The 18,582-nt window shown below is 57.6% G+C and overlaps 1 protein-coding gene across 3 annotated transcripts in view; it reads left to right on the top strand.

The window, feature by feature from the left end:
- Nucleotides 1–17,435, top strand: part of Tmprss6 (transmembrane serine protease 6) — a 31,142-nt gene extending 13,707 nt beyond the window's left edge. For all 3 annotated transcript variants that reach the window (XM_015997796.3, XM_006979111.4, XM_076556248.1), the window contains exons 7-18: nucleotides 2,272–2,476; nucleotides 3,082–3,218; nucleotides 4,522–4,634; nucleotides 4,862–4,971; nucleotides 10,402–10,547; nucleotides 10,909–11,007; nucleotides 11,741–11,854; nucleotides 12,939–13,055; nucleotides 13,322–13,490; nucleotides 14,440–14,711; nucleotides 16,263–16,399; nucleotides 16,662–17,435. In XM_015997796.3, coding sequence (XP_015853282.2) covers nucleotides 2,272–2,476; nucleotides 3,082–3,218; nucleotides 4,522–4,634; nucleotides 4,862–4,971; nucleotides 10,402–10,547; nucleotides 10,909–11,007; nucleotides 11,741–11,854; nucleotides 12,939–13,055; nucleotides 13,322–13,490; nucleotides 14,440–14,711; nucleotides 16,263–16,399; nucleotides 16,662–16,820 — 1,778 coding nt within the window. In that variant the 3' untranslated portion in view covers nucleotides 16,821–17,435. The remainder of the gene's footprint in view (nucleotides 1–2,271; nucleotides 2,477–3,081; nucleotides 3,219–4,521; nucleotides 4,635–4,861; nucleotides 4,972–10,401; nucleotides 10,548–10,908; nucleotides 11,008–11,740; nucleotides 11,855–12,938; nucleotides 13,056–13,321; nucleotides 13,491–14,439; nucleotides 14,712–16,262; nucleotides 16,400–16,661) is intronic.
- Nucleotides 17,436–18,582: the final 1,147 nt, after the last annotated feature.

The raw sequence follows: 18,582 nt of genomic DNA, 5'->3' as shown, positions 1-18,582 counted from the left end.
CATAATCCCCTTTCTGCTTTATTTCCACCTTGGGTGGTTTCATTTTTTTTGTCACAGGAGATGGCTTTTGTAACGCCACACAGCTGGGTGTGGTGGCACATGTGTTGACCCCAGAACTCAGGAGGCTGAGGCAGGATCATAGGACTTTGAGATTAGCCTGAGCTACAATAGTGAGACCCGGTCAAAACGAAAATAACACCCCAAATAAGTCACCACCCTCCTCTTATCAGCTTTATGGTCATGGTCAGCAAGGTGTCAAGGTCAGCTTGGTCACCCTGGGTGCCCCAGGATACACAGTGCGGGGCCTCAGCAGCAACTGCTGGCCATAACCAGCCTCCTGAGTGCAATCATCCACATTCAGGCCATGGTGGATGCTCTGCTCTGATGTAAACCCTTTCATTTCTGGTGGTGGAGCTGTGCTTTTCCACTTATGTGGGTGCCCAGCAGAACCCCTGCCTTCCAGGGCACCGAAGCCAAAAGGTGGATGAGAACTGGAACCCTCTCCTTTTCGGTGCTGGGGCCAGTCATGTGGTCAGAACCATATCCAGCCTGCTGGAACCTTTCAAGTAGACTGAGTCCCCCATGCCAGGCCCCTGCTTGCACTATGACCATGTGGGCGACTGATCCCCCCGATACACACTTGGTGAGGAGCTCTGATCCCCACAGGGAGACAGACACACACAGGGTATCACAGACTGCGTGCCAGCGCCAGAGCAGACAGGCTATGAGAACTCGGTTCTGTGCAGGGGATGGAGGTGGACTGGGCTGCAAAGCAGAGGAAGGAGCCAGGTGAGGGAATCCAGGAAGGGAGGAGGGAACAGCTCTTGACCCAGTATCCAAAGCCTTCCTATAGGCCTGGCTTCAGGCGCAGGCCAGGTTATCAGGTGTGAGCCCTGGGGAGCTGGAAGTTCCTTGGGTCTAGAGGAGGAAGAACACCTTGGCCAGAGGAGACATGGCTTCTCAAACCATGAGCATACATCTACGAAAAGCCAGAAAGCAGAGAGGTCTTTTCCTTTCCTAGGCAAATGCCTGAGCAGCCCCTGGACCCAGGAGATCTGCATCTCACTGGAGTCTGGGTGGCCAGGGCAGGAGAGGGAGCCGAGGGACAGGTTGTAGACTCAGACTGTTCCTGGACCTTGGCAGGCCAGGGATTATGGTTATTCCTGTTTGCCAGAACTCAAGAGTCACACAGCTGAGGCTTGTTGGTGCCAAGGTGACACTCAGGGACACCCGACTGCCTGCCCCCCTCTCAGGTTCAGTCCTAGATTCCCTGAGCCTGCTGGCAGAGCACCTGGCCTCCTTGCTTCATGAAGCTGCGGGCCAGGCTCACTGGGGACTCCGGAGACACAGCTTTGCTAGCTCTGGCGTGGCATCCGAGCTCGCGGATTAAATGAGCTTTAAGTAAATTAGATTTTCTAAGTGCATTTAATTTATTATACTTAATAAGGAGACAGAACGTATTCAATTAGGTTGACCGTAACGGGGAGGATATCCTGGGGTGTGGGGTCTGTGGGGTGAGATGTAAGAGGAGGTGTGAAGTCAGGGTGGCTGTGAGGCTGGCTGGGGCTGAGCCTCCAAGGGGGACAGCTGCGGGGTGACAAGCCACAGAGCTTTCTCCTCTGCCTTTCCCTCCTCACGGCCACGAGAACAGTCATTGTTTTTACTCGCTGCTTATGGCATTTCTGGCTCCGTGCTGGGTAACCCGGCGTGTGCTGCTGTCCTCAGCCTGTGGCAGCCCTGTGACAGTGTGGGCCACTGTCCTCAGTGTACAGCCTGCTCACTGTCACTCCAGGGGGAGGCCATGCCAGGCTGTATGGCCTAGCCCTGCTTAACCTTCCCTGGCTCCCGACAGCCACAGGACCTGGAGCAGTGCTGGTCCTGCTACGATCCTGGCCTGCCTCTCTGTCCCTGCATGGTTCTCTTGCAACGCCTGCTCTGTGGCCAGATCTTGCAAAGCTCCCTTCAGGTCTCTCTGCTCCTGTTGTGACTCTCCTTGCCATCCATGCACCTCGGGCTGGGTCCGAGGCCTTCATCGCCTACGCTGTTTGTATTGGCACTCAGCCTGGCACACAGGGCTCAGTGAGTTTGTTGAATGAATGAGTGAGTGCATGAGTCAGGGGCTGGACAGGGAGGCTACAGGGGAAAGAAAGGTGGGTACCCAAGCCCGGCCCAGCCCCCCTCCTCCCAGTCCTCCACCATGGCTGGATAAGACTCTGTGGCCATTCCCGGTCTCTCTTCCCTGCTAAGGGGCTCTACCCCTCTCCACCTCAGGCTGTTACCGCTACAGCTACGTGAAGCCAGGCCAGGTCCTCCGGTTGAGGGGGCCCGACCAGCTGGCCTCTAGCTGCCTGTGGCACCTGCAGGGGCCCGAGGAGCTCATGCTCAAAGTGAAGCTCGAGTGGACCCAGGTTGATTGCAGAGACCGGGTGGCGATGTACGACGCAGCTGGGCCGCTGGAGAAGAGACTCATCACTTCGTGAGTCCCTGGAGGGCTGAGGGAGGCCCAGGCAGGGCCAAAGGTCCATATGGCTGCTGTGGGGGGCAGGGGAGGAGGAGGCTAGAGGGTCGTATGACAAGCGGCAGCCCCCATTCCCGTCTCAGAGCCTCAGTGTCCCTATCTAGATGTAACTCACCAGTTGTGATCCCTAAGGTCCACTCTGGGAAGGCACATGGCTTATCAGAACATTCTAGCATCTGGCAGCAGCCTGGTATTCCAACCACCACTCAGCTGCATCCTCGCTTGTGTACCTTAAGACGGGGGAGGGGGTTGCCCTTTTGAACCTCAGTTTTTCTCATCTGTAAATGGGTATATACTCTTGCTCACCATTTGGCGAGATTGTGAGACTCCACATCTCACCCCTCTATACCAGATAGAGAATATCCAAGAAATGCGGCCACTGTGACCCTCTCTTCCAGGGTGGGCAGAAGGACCTGCGAGGCTCTTCAGGAAGTGGGACAGGCAGTGCCGAGTTGTGTCACTGTCTGCTGAGGACGTACTTTGTGCAGGGGGGAGGGGACCCGGTGGCATCACCTCTGCGTCGCTTGGGTCATGGCGTCTTGCGCTTTTCTCTGCTCTCCCAGGGTCTATGGGTGCAGCCGCCAGGAGCCCGTGATGGAGGTGCTGGCGTCGGGCTCCGTCATGGCGGTGGTGTGGAAGAAGGGCCTGCACAGCTACTATGACCCCTTCATGCTCTCAGTGAAGTCTGTGGCCTTCCAGGGTGAGGGTTCCCAAGGGTGGAGGGGACGCGGACACGAGCCCTGGTCTCCGGCGGCGTGCCCTATGCCTTCCCCGTTGGCGACGGGATGGGTGTGGAAGCCTTCGCTGTTCATCGGTCCCCCTCCCTTTCCTATCTCACTCCCCCTCTCTCTCCTTCACCCTCCTCCAAGGCCCAACCTCTTTTTAGCAAGTTTGAGAATGTAGGGACTTGGCCCTGGCAGCCCCCAGCAAAGCTGTCCTGGTTGGGCTCTTCCATAGCCACACCCACCCTCTCCTGCCTCTCTCTTCCCACGCCACCCTGCCCCCTGGCTGCCCTCTGGGTTAGCAGAACTAAACCTGAGGACCATGCCTAGGCTAAGACTGGGGGGCGGGGGGAGGGCGGCGGGGGGGGGGCGGCGGGGCTCTTTAGGGTCCTCGCTGTTGATACTGCATTTCCCTGTCATGTCCGACTGTTTCTTCTCACTCTCCCGGATCAAGCCTGGGCTCTCCCACAGTGACCCATACCTCCAGCTGGCCCTGCAGGGTGTGACAATTGGTATTCTCTTGGGTTCTCAGGCACTATAGTCTCCAGGAAAACCAAGGGTTTGGGGCTTTTAGCCCCAGGGGAAGGTGACCAGAGAACCTAAGGTCACTCCTGCTTCCACCCCTCTGAGCCCTGAGCCTCTGGCTGCATGCCTGGGCCAAGCCTCCCTCCTCTTGTCTAAATGTCATCAGTGTGTGTGTGTGTGTGTGTGTGTGTGTGAGTGTGTGTGTGCACGCGCGCACGTGTGTGTATGTGGTGCGTGTGTGTGTGTGTGTGTGTGTGTGTGTGTGTGTGTATGTGAGTGTGTATGTGAGTGTGTGTATGTGGTGTGTGTGTGTTTGTATGTGTGTGTGTCTGTGTGTGTGTGTGTGTGTCTGTGTGTGTGGTGCTGGGATGGACCCCAGGGCTTTGATGCATGTTAAGCAAATGCTCTAGCATGGAGTCACGCCCTCGCCCTTCCTAACCTCTTTGTAGAGGGAGCAGCCTTCCCTCCACAGCTGCACTGTGAGGCCTGCTGTGAACACATCTGGCATACTGTTTATTGCAGTCAGTGTTCAGGTCACACAGCAAGGTCTACCTGGCCAGCAGATGGCATGCACTATGTCCACGGCATCTGCTCACCACTGGGTGAGCACTCTTCTCCCCATTCTGCAGATGAGGAACTGAGGCACATTTACATAGTCACGTTTGGCCCCGAGTTTTGCTGTTAGAGGTAGTGGAATGCAATGAGGCGCTGTGGGAGGGCCAAGGGACCCAGCCTGACAGTTGTTCCTGGATCCAGACTGCCAGGTGAACCTGACATTGGAGGGCCGGCTGGATCGACAGGGCTTCCTGAGCACACCCTACTACCCCAGCTACTACTCACCCAGCACCCACTGCTCCTGGCATCTCACGGTGAGTTCCACCCCACCTGCGGCCTGCCCTCTGCCCAGAGCAATCCATGGGGCTTCGGCACCTGGGATGGGAGGTGGTTACATCCTGTCCTGTCCCAGTGCTCACAGGCTAAGTACAAAGCCTGATGGGAGGGAGGGTGGTGGCTGTCGATTGTTTATCTGAGGGGGTAGGTGCCCCAGCTTGGCCACACCCTAGGAGACCCGTGACTAGCTGCCTTCCTTCCCCAGGTGCCCTCCCTGGACTACGGCTTGGCACTCTGGTTTGATGCCTATGCGCTGAGGAGGCAGAAGTACAACCTATTGTGTACTCAAGGCCAGTGGATGATCCAGAACAGGAGGTAGCCTTCCCCCCTCCCCCTCCCTCCCAGGGACCTCAAGCCCCCCACCCCACCCCTGCCTGGCCTGGGAGATAGCAGAGGAGAGTGAGCTGAGGCTGAAACTGACCACGCCCACTGTCCTGACCACGCCCACGCTAGCCCAGCTTCTCCAGATGCCCCGCAGGCCCCTGATGCGAGTCTTATCCTGAGATCCCAGGTAGAGTAAATGGTGGAACTGCCTTGGCTTCTGTAACCATGTAACTGGCACCCTAACATGGAGCCACCCACCGGAGGGAAAGGGCGCAGGGCACTTGAGAGCACACGGAGACACTGCTAGCCTTTCTTCCGCTCCCCAAAGGACGCCATTGTCATTGGTGCTGTTGGCTTCCGCAGGGACAGTGGTCCTCTGGCTGGCCCCATGCACTTGTGTTCCCTGCGGCGTCCACCCTGTTCCCGCTCCTATCCTTGGCCTCCTTGCAAGGAAGCGTCAAGCTAAGAACATTCTCTTGGGAGTTTTCAGGGGACAGAGGGAGCTGTGATGTGAGGCATGGGAGTCATCCAGGAGGATGAGGATGGACAGTCCCCCCAGGGCCAGCAACTGAGGACACTGCTAGGCCCCATTTGCCTGTTGGTTGGTCTCCTTCTAGATAGAGGGTGGCAGGGAGTAGCGATGCTGGCTTTTTCCAATTTACCAGGACAGCGACAAGAAGGACGATAAAATGTCCACACTACAATGTGGGGTGACAGGCTCACTGTGACATAAGCCTGTGACATCTAGGGAACAGAGGTGTCTCCCATCACATGGAGGAGGGTGCTGTCATGGCTGCCCTTCTCCCCCACAGTGCTCCCTCAGCCACCTGCCCACGCTGCGAGCAGCTGGTCTCTCGCTTCCTCATCAGAGCCCAGGTAACCCTGGCACTGGAGTTCCACGAATGAAGACGCTGTGTTTTCAGTCATGACCCCTCCCTGAGCGGTGTCTCTATCTCTGAGAGGCCAGAAGGAGAGGGGACCACCTAGGGCTTGGCACCCTCTTGCATCCTGTGCCCATGGCCATCCCATTATCTAGGCTGGCCCTGTGCCGAGTGCTATGAGACCCAGAGCTCAGTGCTCAACATAAGCACCAGCTTCACGGGGGGAACCCAGATGGGTCACCGTAGGTCCCTCCCAATGGTCACCAGTTATAGGCAGGAAGACTGGGGCTCAGAACCTGGCTCCCTGGCTTCCTTCTTGGCCGAGGCTTGCCTCTCCCAGTCTCAGGAACTGGAGAGAGAGGTCTGAGGCTTGGATGGGCTCTGAGGATGGAGTGCTCACCTAGCGTACAGCAGTCCCAGGCTCCACCCTAGTAATCCCCAATAACGACCATAAACAGCAAAGGGCACGGGCCAGCAAGATGGCTCAGTGGGTAAAGGTGATTGCTGCCAAGCCTGAGGACCCGGGTTCGATCCCCAGAACCAACATGGTGGAAGGAAAGAGCTGATTCCCAAAAGCCGTGCTTTGGCCTCCGCAGACGTGCTGTGGCAAACGGGAGTGCCTTTCTACCACCGCACAGAAACAAACAAAACAAAGAGCATGAAGCAGACCCCCTCCTGCTGAAGCCTAAATAAGATGGCGGGTGGAGAAAGTACCACGCTTGCTAACTGGCCCTTACTCTGCGCCAGGCAGGCAGGGAAAGCGATTATGTGCAGCCCACGATCTAGCAAGGAAATTATACTCAGATTATGTCTCCACCTGTTTTCTGTGGCTATAACAAATGCCCAAGGCAGGGTCGTTTATAAAGAACTCTTCTTGGTTTGCTTGGCTCATGCTTAGGAAGGCTGAAGTCCAAGAACATGGCGTCAGAATCTATTTGGCTTTCTGCTGAGTCATCGGCACACACGGCAGAGGGTCACGTGATGAGGCAGGGTCGAACTGGCTTGCACGACAGCGCCACTCTTGAGACCACCCACCAGTACTTCTTATTCCTTTACCTGCTGATTTCTGATGAGATTAATGCATTCATTCGCCAAGTGCAGCCCTTGACCCGATCACGTCCCCCCAAATGTCCTCCCTCTAAACCGGGTTTCCAACTGTAAATTTCAGGGACTTGCCCAGAGCCTGACAGCAGAGAAGGCCTGAGGCCCAGAGGATGAGTCATTTGCCAACCTCCCCCCCCCCCCCCCGCCCCCGTGGCTTGTGACATCATCCCTGAGCTCAGGCAGCTGTCTCTCTGGGGAGCCATTCCCAGCCAGGACACCCGCCTGCTGGTAGGAGGGAATGCCATCTCTATGGCTCTTACTGGTTCCTCTGAGAGCAGCCAGGAAAGTCCCACCTCACCTCAGCCCCTCACTTGGGATGGAGGGTCCTCCCAGTGGAGAACGAGCTCCTTGTCTCACGCCATGCCTGGTGGAAGGCAAGGCATGATGGGACAGCACAGCCTGGGGCCCAGTCTCTGGTTCCTGTGGGCTGATAAAGACATGTCAATGCTAGGAAATCCTCTGAACAGTGTGTCTTGGAAAGTCTACTGTGTGGGTGGCAGAGGCCTGAGAGGCGGAGGAGGGGGAGACCAGGTCCTTTGGCCCAGCCATTGAGGGGTACAGCTGAGAGGTGGCTGAAGCCCTGTGACAAGGCTAGTGACGGGAGCCATCCCACTGACTGGGCACCCTTGGCCCCCACCCCATCCACTGCTTTCTCCCAGTTCTTCCGGATGCCCTTATGCCCCGGCAGGATCCTCTGGCGGCCTGCAGGTGGCGGGGAATCTGGTCCTCGTAAGATCCGGGCTGCCGGCTGCTGGGTTTCGCAGAACCTCCTCCCTGGGTGCTACCGCAGTGACGACTTCCCCCTTTCCAGGAACCTGCCCTCACTTCCTCCCCTGTGATGTCACTCTCCTGTGACCTGCCTGACCCTTTCCGCTAGCTAGCTTCCAGCCAAGAGATAAGGCAGAACCGGCTCCAGAGGCCCAGGGCCGCCCCCTGTGGCTTGGCCTGGCTCTGGGTGTCTAGGTGTCCCTTCTGCATTCCCGTGGCCCCGCGGCCAGGGCCGCGTGCTATCTGTCACCTTGTGTCAGGCGCCATTCCTCTCCAAAACCATGTTTCCAGGTCCTCTCAGAAATGTCTGCAAGGAGGTGGGGGCGGGCCAGGGATGGCTGTCACCTGACTACAGTCCCGCCGCCACCACACACACACTGAGGCCTGAAGTTTGCTTCCCCCAGTCACACAGCTTCTCAGGGGGCAAAGTCAAGCTGACCTCAGCTGCGCAGTGCTAAGTCGAACGCCCTGGCCACCCCAGAGCAGGCCACTGTCCCTTCCTCAATGCTGTCCCTCCGCCCTCCTTCCTTCAGCTTGGCCTTAGTAGAGGGCGTGTGCGAGGTGAGGCCTGGCCCCTCCTCCCCCCTTTCCTCTTGGCCATGTTTCTGCCCATCCACCCAGCATCTCTCCAGCTCCTCTGTGGGGAGCTGCTGATGTGTCAGATTGACGGGTACTCGCGGAGCATCCTGAGGCAATGGTTCTCCCGGAACTCAGAGGGATGAGACTGTAAGGCAGGCCACACAGGCCCCAGAACCTTCTGACTCGGCACACGAGGAACGAAGGACCAGAAACTCAGAGGGCCATGCATGGGGTCCGTGCCCCCACCTGACTGAATCTTAAATTTGTTCAGGAATGCTCCTAGCTCCCCTGCTCACTTCCTGGAGCCCTTCCTAAGGACGGCAGTCCGTAATAACTATGTTATCATGAGTGTAACACAAGTTTATATATATATATATATAACCCCCCTCATCCAAGACATAATGGGGTTTCCCTTTGCTTGGAAGGGGCTGGGCTTGCTCCAGGACGCCCCCTGGTGGTACTCATCTCTGTTAAGGGATGCTGTGCTCTGGCCCTCCCCTCTCTGGAGACCTCTTCTCTATGATGCAGGCCAGCATCCTTGCTTATTTATGCAGGTTAAATGCCTGTGTCCGGAGTTAAACCTGAGAAGTTCAGAAATGTGTTCTTCACCAGCTCCCCCTCAGTTACTCACGGTAACCCGTGATCGGAAAATACTTCAGTGGAAAATTCCAGAAGCGAATCTGTTTCATTCGCTACTGCTCTCTTTTGGAGCCTGATTGACAAAGAGAGACTTAATTTCGACGCCTGTAATTGGCAGAGCGTAGTACAGGTAGTATTTGGCACTGCCTGGAATTTCTGGTGTCCACAGGTCTAACCGTGTAGCCCAGGCTGGTCTTGAACTTGCCATTTTCTCACCTGGACCTGGAGAATGCTGGGCTGACAGGTGTGTGCCTCCCAGCTCAGGAGCAGGTACAGCTTACAAGGCAGGAGGAGCCTGAATTTTGTGAGGGGGGCTGTCCTCTGAGGATCACAGTCTAGGATTCTATCTTTTTGCCCACAAGAACCGATGTTTCCTTAGCTTGAAGAAAAGGCGGGGGGGGGGACGCACAAAGGGCTAGGCTTGCTCGGAGCACCCCCTGGTGGTGATCTTTTCTATGAAAAGCAGCTGCGTTCTGGTGCTCTCAAAAATGCTCCTTTTCAGGACTCCTTAATTTGCTTTGAAATGATGGAGCACCCCAACATTTAGTGACACGAATGTAGGACCTCCAAATTTTTTTTGAAGATTTAATAACTGGTTTAATAGTCTGGGACTGGCACCCTCAGTTATGGGGTACCAATCACCTCTCTTGAAAACTCTGCTGTGGTGGTGTGAGAGGAAGGATCTATTAGAACGATGCTATAGAGGTGACTTTTAGGTCCCCAGGGGTCTCTGGACCGCACTGAAAACTACTAGTGGGTCTGAGGTCACAGACACACCGGAAGCCAGAGTCTGGCCAGGAGCCTGGTGGTGACGGTCAGAGGTTTGGGCGGCCCGGTCTCCGGAGCTCCTCCCGCAGTGAGCTGGGTTGGACGGGCCTGGATTCTCGGTCCACCTTGTACTGCTCCTCAGCCATCTCTATCCATGGGCTGAGTGGGCCTGCCTGCCTGGTCTGTCCGCTGGCCAGCTGTCGGTAAACAAGAAGGCCACACCCCTGTGTTTGGTGGTGGGGTACGAACAGTGGGCCGGCCGAGGTCCTCTGCCTCAGCAGACACATGGAAGCCTTTTGTAGATCTGAGGTTGGCAGGAATGCTTGTTTTCCTTATGGAACAAGGAAGGAAAATAAGACTCGGAGGAGGCCACCGACTTGCTGGATTTTCAGACCTATGGGGGACTGGGGCTAGAATCTGGACTGGATTTTATCCCACAGGCAATGGGGAGCCATTGCAGGTTTGTGAGCAGGGGAGTGACATAAACAAGTTCCTTTCTAGATGACTCTAGGGCTGAGCAGCCACCCACCCAGAGGAAAATCAAGATAGAGGGGGGTGTGGGTGGAACCCACAGCTTCTGGCTGCCTGGTCCTTATCCTGTCTGTGCATAGGGACCTAGGCTGTTCCTTCTCTTGGCTGGGAAACCAGTCCATGTGTCTGAGCCATCCCTGGTTGCTCCTAGGCTGTGTGGCTTCCGCACCCTGCAGCCATATGCGGAGAGGATCCCCATGGTGGCCTCGGCTGGTGTCACCATCAACTTCACCTCCCAGATCTCCCTTACGGGCCCTGGTGTGCAAGTGTACTACAGCTTGTACAACCAGTCAGACCGTGAGTACAATGGAGGCGGTGGGGGGTGGGGTGCGGGGGGGGGGGGGGGGCAACTGAGGGGGCCGTCATGCTCCTTTGCTGTCCCCAAATGTGCACAAACATTTATGAGGCTAGACCACAGTGAGGGCGCTGTGTGTATGCGTGTGCACACGCACGCGTATGCACGCACCGGGCAGGCAATTCCATGTATCCCTTTGTGTGTGTGTTGCCTGGGTGTGGTTTTGCATGGGCCATGATCACAGGCACTGGAGCAGCTGTATGGATAACTGATCACGTGTGTGTAAGGACATAGATTCATGTATTTCATGTCATGTGCCCTAATGGTGCCCTTCTGCTTCCATGGCTTCCTATGGGTTCCCAGCCTGCCCTGGAGAGTTCCTCTGCTCGGTGAATGGACTGTGTGTCCCCGCCTGCGACGGGATCAAGGACTGCCCCAATGGCCTGGATGAGAGAAACTGCGGTGAGCAGTCTGTCACCATGCCTCCTCTCTCCTCACTTCCTGCACTGATCTAAGTTTACCCCATGAGTAGTCCCCCTGACGAGCACCCAAGACGCCAGGGTTCTTGTACTATGTCAGGATGGCAAGATGGAGGCAGGGTGGGAAACCAGCCTCCCCAGAGCCAACTCCCAAGGTAGTGTCTGGGACAAGCTGTGACCCTCAGCTCAGATTTCTCCCTTCATCACAGGCAAATACACTAGTTACCTGCCCTAGCAGAAAAAAAATAACCAAGAGGGGGATGTCAGAACCAGGCAGGGATGGTTAGTGGGCTGGGACTGTCAGGGAACAGGATCCAGGGTAGGAATCCTGTATCTCTCTCCTTGAATGGGATCCTCATTCCTCCTGCCCGAGGCAGGAACTTGTAATTCCCAGACTAGGGCTTTCGGGAATAGTTCTGGGCAAATGCCAGCTTCTGGCCCCTAGACCCATCATCTAGGCATCGGCGCACTAAGGCATCTGGGCAGTGATGCTCCACACTTGCCTTGTCAGTTCTCAGTCTGTGAGGAGAGACCCTGAATGTCTGGGGGCCTCGGATGCATCCTTCCTGTCGTTCCCACCACTGAGATGGGTCTTGCCAGGATTGCTATGAGGGATTGTGACAGTGGACACGTGACACAGGGGGCCTCTGCTGCCGCCACCGTAAAGCCCCAGCCTGGCCCTCTGGCCCCACAGCCACTGTCCTCTGTACCCACAGTCTGCAGAGCCATGTTCCAGTGCCAAGAGGACAGCACATGCATCTCCCTGCCTCGAGTCTGCGACCAGAAGCCTGACTGTCTCAATGGCAGTGATGAGGAGCAGTGCCAAGAAGGTAGGGGGACCCTCCAAGGAGATCAAAGAGGGTCCCAGGAACACCTTCTACTACAAAGGTCTCTGTCTTCTTGTTCAAATACCGGCAACCCACTGTGCCTACGTCTGCACGTTCAGCTGTCCACTCAGAGGTCTATCCATCCATTCATCCGTTCACCCAACCATCCGACATCCAGCCAGCCATCTGCCCACCCATTTATCCAGCTGTCTAATAGCCATCCATCCACCCACTTACTCGTCAGCCTCCCTCCCATCTCTGCTTCTGAACCGCCCTTTCCGTCCACTGTTTCACACAAGCGCATGTTCATCTGTCGATCCACTGACCTGGCAACCATCTCTCTGTATACACAACTACCTGTCTAGGAGTCCATTGTTCCCTCCATCCGGCCAGCCAGGCTGCTTGCTAGCCAGCTAGTCATCCATCCACCCATCCATCCAACTGACAAACCCGCCGACCCTGACCGGCAGGCTGTCAAGTGATGGGCAGTGGGGTGGTGGTGGTAGAAATAAGATGACAACGATGTGCCCTTCAAGGGGTTAGCTCTTAGATGACATATGACAGGTGACCCAAAGCCTTTGGGACACCATGTGCAGTATATTGTGGGAAGGCTGGGGGCCTGGGAAGCTTCTTAGGTATATGCTTTTAGGTGGGTCTTGCAGAGAGCTGGAATTTAACCAGGCTGGAGGGAAGGAAGCAAGGACAGGCGCAGAGGTGGCACTGGGGTGTCCGTTACAACAAAGAGCGGGTGGCGGTCTTCACTGTTGGGGAGAAATGGCCATGCTCTTGGGTCTCTAGTCTGATAGGAGAAGCATGGTTTTGCCTTCAGGGGCCTCATGGGACGATGAGGTCAAGCAGCTCTAGTCTGAGAGGGGAGGGAATACAGCATCAACGGGGCCTGGCTGAATGTGGGTGGGAGGAGATTCTAGAGGAGATTGGGGGAAGCTTCCGGTGTGATGGAGACCCCCACCCCACCCCGAGTCTCCTGGCCTCTCCTGGTGCCATTTTTTCCTGGTCTCACTTTGGAAGACTCCCTTGGGGCTCAGAGACCCACCTTTGGTGGCCTGCCTGGTCCCCTCCATCCCAGGAGTGCCCTGTGGGACATTCACCTTCCAGTGTGAGGACCGGAGCTGTGTGAAGAAGCCCAACCCAGAGTGTGACGGGCACTTGGACTGTAGTGATGGTTCGGACGAGCACCATTGCGGTGAGCCTGCCAGGCGCAGCTGTGTGTGAAGACCAGGCCTGGGGGTGGGGTGGCGGTAGGGATCCCCGTGGGGGCACAGGAGGGGAGGGCCACCATGTCCTGTTCTGTGCCTCTCTGTCTCTATCACCTTTTCCTGGGCCTGTCTCTCCATTCCCCCCATGTCTCTCCATCACTTTCCTTTGTCTTCTGTCTCCATTTCTCACTAGCCTTTCTTCCTCCCCCTCCTCCTCCTTCTCTGTCCGCCCCTGGCCCTCTCCCACCCCCAGACTGTGGCCTCCAGGGCCCCTCCAGCCGCATTGTGGGCGGGTCCGTGTCCTCCGAGGGTGAGTGGCCATGGCAGGCCAGCCTCCAGATTCGGGGTCGACACATCTGTGGGGGGGCTCTCATCGCTGACCGCTGGGTCATAACAGCCGCCCACTGCTTCCAGGAAGACAGGTGAGGGGACCACAGAGGGCCTGGGGGGGAGCATGGGGGAGGCCACGGGAGGTGCAGTGTGTGCAAACTGTACTCAGATAGAGGAGAGGGTCGAGACGAGCCCCAGACTGGCTGCCATGACACGTGGGATCTGGTCTTCGGGCACCCCCTACACTCCCAACATGCTGTGTGTTGCTAGGCTCTTTGTTCAGCCTTTCTGAGCTCCACTAGCGTTCACTCTTTCCATCAACCCTACAACTCCGCTCCTCCTCCATGCCAGGGTCTGGGCCGGACATTAGGGAGATGGTGGAGGACACAACTGCCCAAGCTGCTAACAGCCATAACCCTACTGTAATTTTGAACTGTGACAGGGGGTGGTGGTGGGTGGGACGAGGGAAGCTCGCAGTGAACATCTCACTGGCCCCCAAACCTCTTTCTCTGGTGGGCCAAACCCCTTCCAGTCCCAACCAGATCTGAGCCCCAAACCCCTCAGCACCCCCCCCCCCACAGAAGCCAACTGTCCTGTGTCTTCTGTTGGCTTCTGGGGACCTGTTTGTCTTCCCCAGGCACACTCTGCCCTGCCCACCTGCTCTTCTTACCTCTCTGCCAATTTCTTCACCAAGTCGTGTGACACCACCCCTGCGCCCCCGCCAACACCTCCCCCCATCCCAGAGTCTGCAAAGTGGGTTACAAACAGAGAAACGCTGCCCCAGGCCTGGCACCGGGCTCCTCTTATGCGTCTCACAGTCTCCTAAGAACATAGGAGCAGAGAATGCTCCCATTTCACAGATGGCAGGGCTGAGGCCTAGAGAAGGAGGGATGAGGCTGGGGGTGGAGCTCAGTCAGCACTGTACACCAGCCAGGGGTTTGAGAGAAGAAACGAGAGACCGTGTAGAGGGAGACAGGGTCCCTGGATAGGAGACGAAGCAGCTGGGCTATGATGCCTTCCCCTGCCTCCCACCCAACCCAGCATGGCCTCCCCGAGGCTGTGGACTGTGTTCCTGGGCAAGATGCGGCAGAACTCTCGCTGGCCCGGCGAGGTGTCCTTCAAGGTGAACCGCCTGTTCCTGCACCCGTATCACGAGGAGGACAGCCACGACTATGACGTAGCCCTGCTGCAGCTGGACCACCCTGTGGTATACTCGGCCACCGTGCGCCCCGTCTGCCTGCCTGCGCGCTCTCATTTTTTCGAGTCGGGCCAGCAGTGCTGGATCACAGGCTGGGGAGCCCTGCGAGAGGGTGGTAAGCAGGGGCAGGCAGCGGGATCTGGGGTACCAGGTGCAGGCTTGGAGGAGGGCCCTCCAACTTCGGGATCAATGGAAATGAACTTCATAAGATAAAATCGGTAAGAGGGCCTGTGGCTTCTTCTCCTGCCCTCCTATGCGTTGGAAGGCACTGAAGAACTTATGCAGGGGGCAGAGGGGATAGGCAGGAATGTCCCAGCTTGGCTGTATGAACCTTGGGGGAAGGGTGGGGGAAGGGTGCAGGGCTCTTCATTACTGCAGACTAGATTGAGGGGAAAATGTCATATAAGCCACTCAGCCTTAGGGCCGGGCACTGTGGCCCCATTTTGTTGATGAGAAAGCTGAGGCCGAGTCCCTTAGTTACTGAAAGCCACCCAGCCAAGAGATCTTGGTAGGGAATCGGATCTAGGACTGCCCTCTCTCTAGGGCCCAGAGTTATCTGCTTCTGCTGCTAGAAAGGGTATTCTCCCCTCCTGGCCTTAACTGACAGGAGCTGCCATCTCTAGAGGCGGCCCCTCGGTTCTGCAGACTTCGGCTTGGCTGGCTTATAGCTGCAGACATGACTGCCACCTTGGCACGTGGAGATTTACCACCCGGAAGTAGGGGCCCGTGTGGTGGGGTGCCGGGAATTGAACAAAGGCCTCGCGTGTGCCAAGACAACTGCTCCACCACCCAGCCATACCCCGACCTCTGCAGGGATAGCTTAAAGATGGGAACACTGAGGCTCAGGAAGGTGACTTGGTGGAGATGTCAGAGACAAAGCAAGGGTTCCTCGCTTGGCTGCTCGCTCGGCAACACACATGTGAGCACCTACTATGTGTCAAGCATAGAGGCAGACAAGCGGGATGAAGATGAGCACGCTCTTACGGTATGGGCTACCGGACAGGAACAGGAAACGGCCTGGGAAAGCACCTGCCCGGCCTGGCCAGGAAGGCACCAGAGGACGGGTCTCCACTGAGTGACTATGAGTTATTCCTGGGAACAGGGGTTTGTGGCGAAGGCACAGGCGTCAGGTAGAAAGGCCTGAGAACAGCAGCAGCTACCAGCTAGAGGGGAGTCAGGGCAGGCGTGCCAAGGGGAGGGCCTTAGAACTGGTGGGCCCTGAAGGCCACCCCCAGGACTCATGGGTGAGGAGTCCTCCCCGCCTACATCTTAGAACCAAAGGGGCTTCAAAACCCCAATGTCTGGTCCAGCCCCAGATTGGTGGATTACTGTCCCATAGTTCTCCGGACAAGATCTGGGCTGGACAGCGAGGGCCACTAAGGAATTAGGAGTACAGTGAGGGGCATCACGTGTATTCGATAGCACCCCCCTGGGGCTACCATAGAGCGGAGGGGGTCCGCCTGAGCCTAGAAGCCCTTCAGAGGAAGCGGGTAGGGGATATGCACTAACAGGCTTTTCCAGGGATAGAGATGAGGCCTCTGTCGTCACGAGCCGTGGCGAGGAGTCAGCAGTAACAGGGCGGAGAGGGAAAGACTCCTGGGAGGAGAGGACGACCCCAGGGGGAGCAGACTCCTAGGCCCTTCTCTTTGCTGCCGCCTTCCTGCAGGTCCCAGCAGCAGCACCCTGCAGAAGGTGGACGTGCAGCTGGTCCCTCAAGACCTGTGCAATGAAGCCTACCGCTACCAGGTGACCCCGCGCATGCTCTGCGCTGGCTACCGCAAGGGCAAGAAGGATGCCTGCCAGGTAACTACTATCTGTGGGGTGTGGGCTGTGTAAGGGAAGATGACCTGCCCCCACTTTACAAGATGAGGAGCCCCGAGGCCTTCAGAGGCGGAGGGGCTGCTGGTGGCTGCAGACGCACATAGCAGACCTTGGTTTGGGGTGGGAGGTCTTTGGCTCCGCTCCTTGCCATCCTGAGGCCTTGGTCCTGGGGGGGGTGATCTAGGGGAGCACTGAAGGGAGGCCCTCACCCTGAGGCCGTCATGTCTCCCCACTCCTCTTTTAGGGTGACTCTGGAGGCCCCCTGGTGTGCAGGGAGCCCAGCGGCCGCTGGTTCCTGGCAGGGTTGGTTAGCTGGGGCCTGGGCTGCGGCCGACCCAACTTCTTCGGCGTCTACACTCGCGTTACGCGTGTGATCCACTGGATCCAGCAGGTGCTGACCTGAGCGGCTGCTCTACAGAGCTGGAACAGCTCCAGCCCAAGTTCAGGGCACCCACCCAGCCGGGGCACAAGTATTCTGGGGCCAGTGACCCTGCTGAGGCCTGTTCCCCGCAGGCCTACTCCAGCAACAGTACCGAGAAGGGATGTCAGCTGGTGGTCGGGCCCGGACTGTCTCCTGAGGTTCAGGAGCCAGCCCCAGGTCGGCTTTACCTAGCCCTTCTCACCCCAGTTCTTTCCTCTCTCTCCTCCCTCTACCATCGTTTTTGGGGGGTGGGGTCTGGTGGCAATTATGCTGGCTCCCAGTCTCTGTAGGGAAGTGAGATTCCTTCCCCATGCAGAAGCCACTTGGAGGGAACCGGCTCAGAGAGCAGATTCCAGCCTCGGAGCCCCCCCCCCCCCCCGCCCCCGGGTACCTTGGATGGGTGGGAAGAAGGTGCCTCTACCCAGGGGAACCCTCAGAGCCTCGGAGACTGCCAAGTGGGCCACACTGCAAGCCAAACCACAGGGCAGCCCCAGGGGCAGGTGCCTCCCGCAGCTCTGCCTGCTCCAGGGCCCTCCCTGCCATTCACTGGAGGCCCCACTGTCTGTTCTGAAAATAAAGTACTTGACCAAGCCCTGATGCCGCTGTCTGAGTGGCCCCACACCTCGTCACCTGTCACTGATCGGCCGCAGAGGCCACTGTGGAGAGCCACGGGGAGCTGGGTCTCAGAGGCAGGTGAGGGCTTTCTGGAGGAAAGGAAAGGGCAAAGGGCACATTGCCACAGGTAGCGGGGCACGCAAGGAACCAGCAAGCTGGGTACAGCAAGAGCGGGGGGGGGGGGGGGGGGGTAAAAAAAAAAAAGAGAGAGAAGCACTTCAAGGGGAAGCAGGGAGTTGAGACCCAAGAATGAGCAGAGGATTTGTCCCCGGGGCTATGGGAGCCACGGCAGGCTGGAAAGCAGAGTCGCTTCGCGCTTTACGACCAGCACCCACATCATGTTGGGGGAGCTGGAGGCAGGTGAAGGGAGATGAAGTCCAGGGAGGGGGAAGACAGAGATGGTCGGAACAAGCGATGGGGGATGGGGATGAGCTGGAAGAGTCAGGACTCAGGGGCGCCCCCTGGCGGCAGCAGTGATAAGTGTCACGTGCACAGAGCTCCGGAACTAACTAGTAGCAGCGAAGGGGCCAAGGCTGACCATGAAGCCGTAGGAGACACTGGGTAGGGATGGGATGGGGCCAGGCAGTTAGCGAGGCACCTGTGGATAAGGCACGAAAGGGTCACATGGCAGATGTCCCCCCCCCCACCGAACTCCTAGCCCTAGAGGGCTCTGCTAAAGCAGGGGGTCCCTAGTCTCTATTACCCTTAAAACAGGTGGGGAAGGAGACCACATCTCCTAACAAGCCTGCAGCTGGCTCCTGAAAAGCTGGCTGGAAAAGCGAGCTCACCTTTAGCGAGGGGCACGTCCTCAGGGCTGTGGTGATGTTTTCCACGCTGGGAGCGGGCATGAGGGTGCCCTGGCTCCTGACCTTAGTGCATCACGGACACTCAGGTAGAGGGACACTCTGAAGCTGGCAACCCAGCTTCACAAAGATGGGAAGAATGCGTGGGGGGGGGGGAAGAGGGGGAGTGGCCAGGGGTCCCAGCAGGAAGTGGAGGGGTGGCCCGGGGCTTAGGCTACAGCAGGGCTGCTGGTAGCCTCAACTCTGACTCCTGGGTACAGGACTTAGTCACACACCCAGGACAGGGACAGTGGCAGGGGGCTTCAGGAGAAGTGGGTCCGCTTCAC

This window comes from Peromyscus maniculatus, chromosome 20, assembly GCF_049852395.1.
Source record: "Peromyscus maniculatus bairdii isolate BWxNUB_F1_BW_parent chromosome 20, HU_Pman_BW_mat_3.1, whole genome shotgun sequence".
Lineage (NCBI taxonomy): Eukaryota > Metazoa > Chordata > Mammalia > Rodentia > Cricetidae > Peromyscus > Peromyscus maniculatus.
The sequence above is the reverse complement of the archived record's forward strand: the minus strand, read 5'-3'. Positions and strand labels throughout refer to the sequence as shown.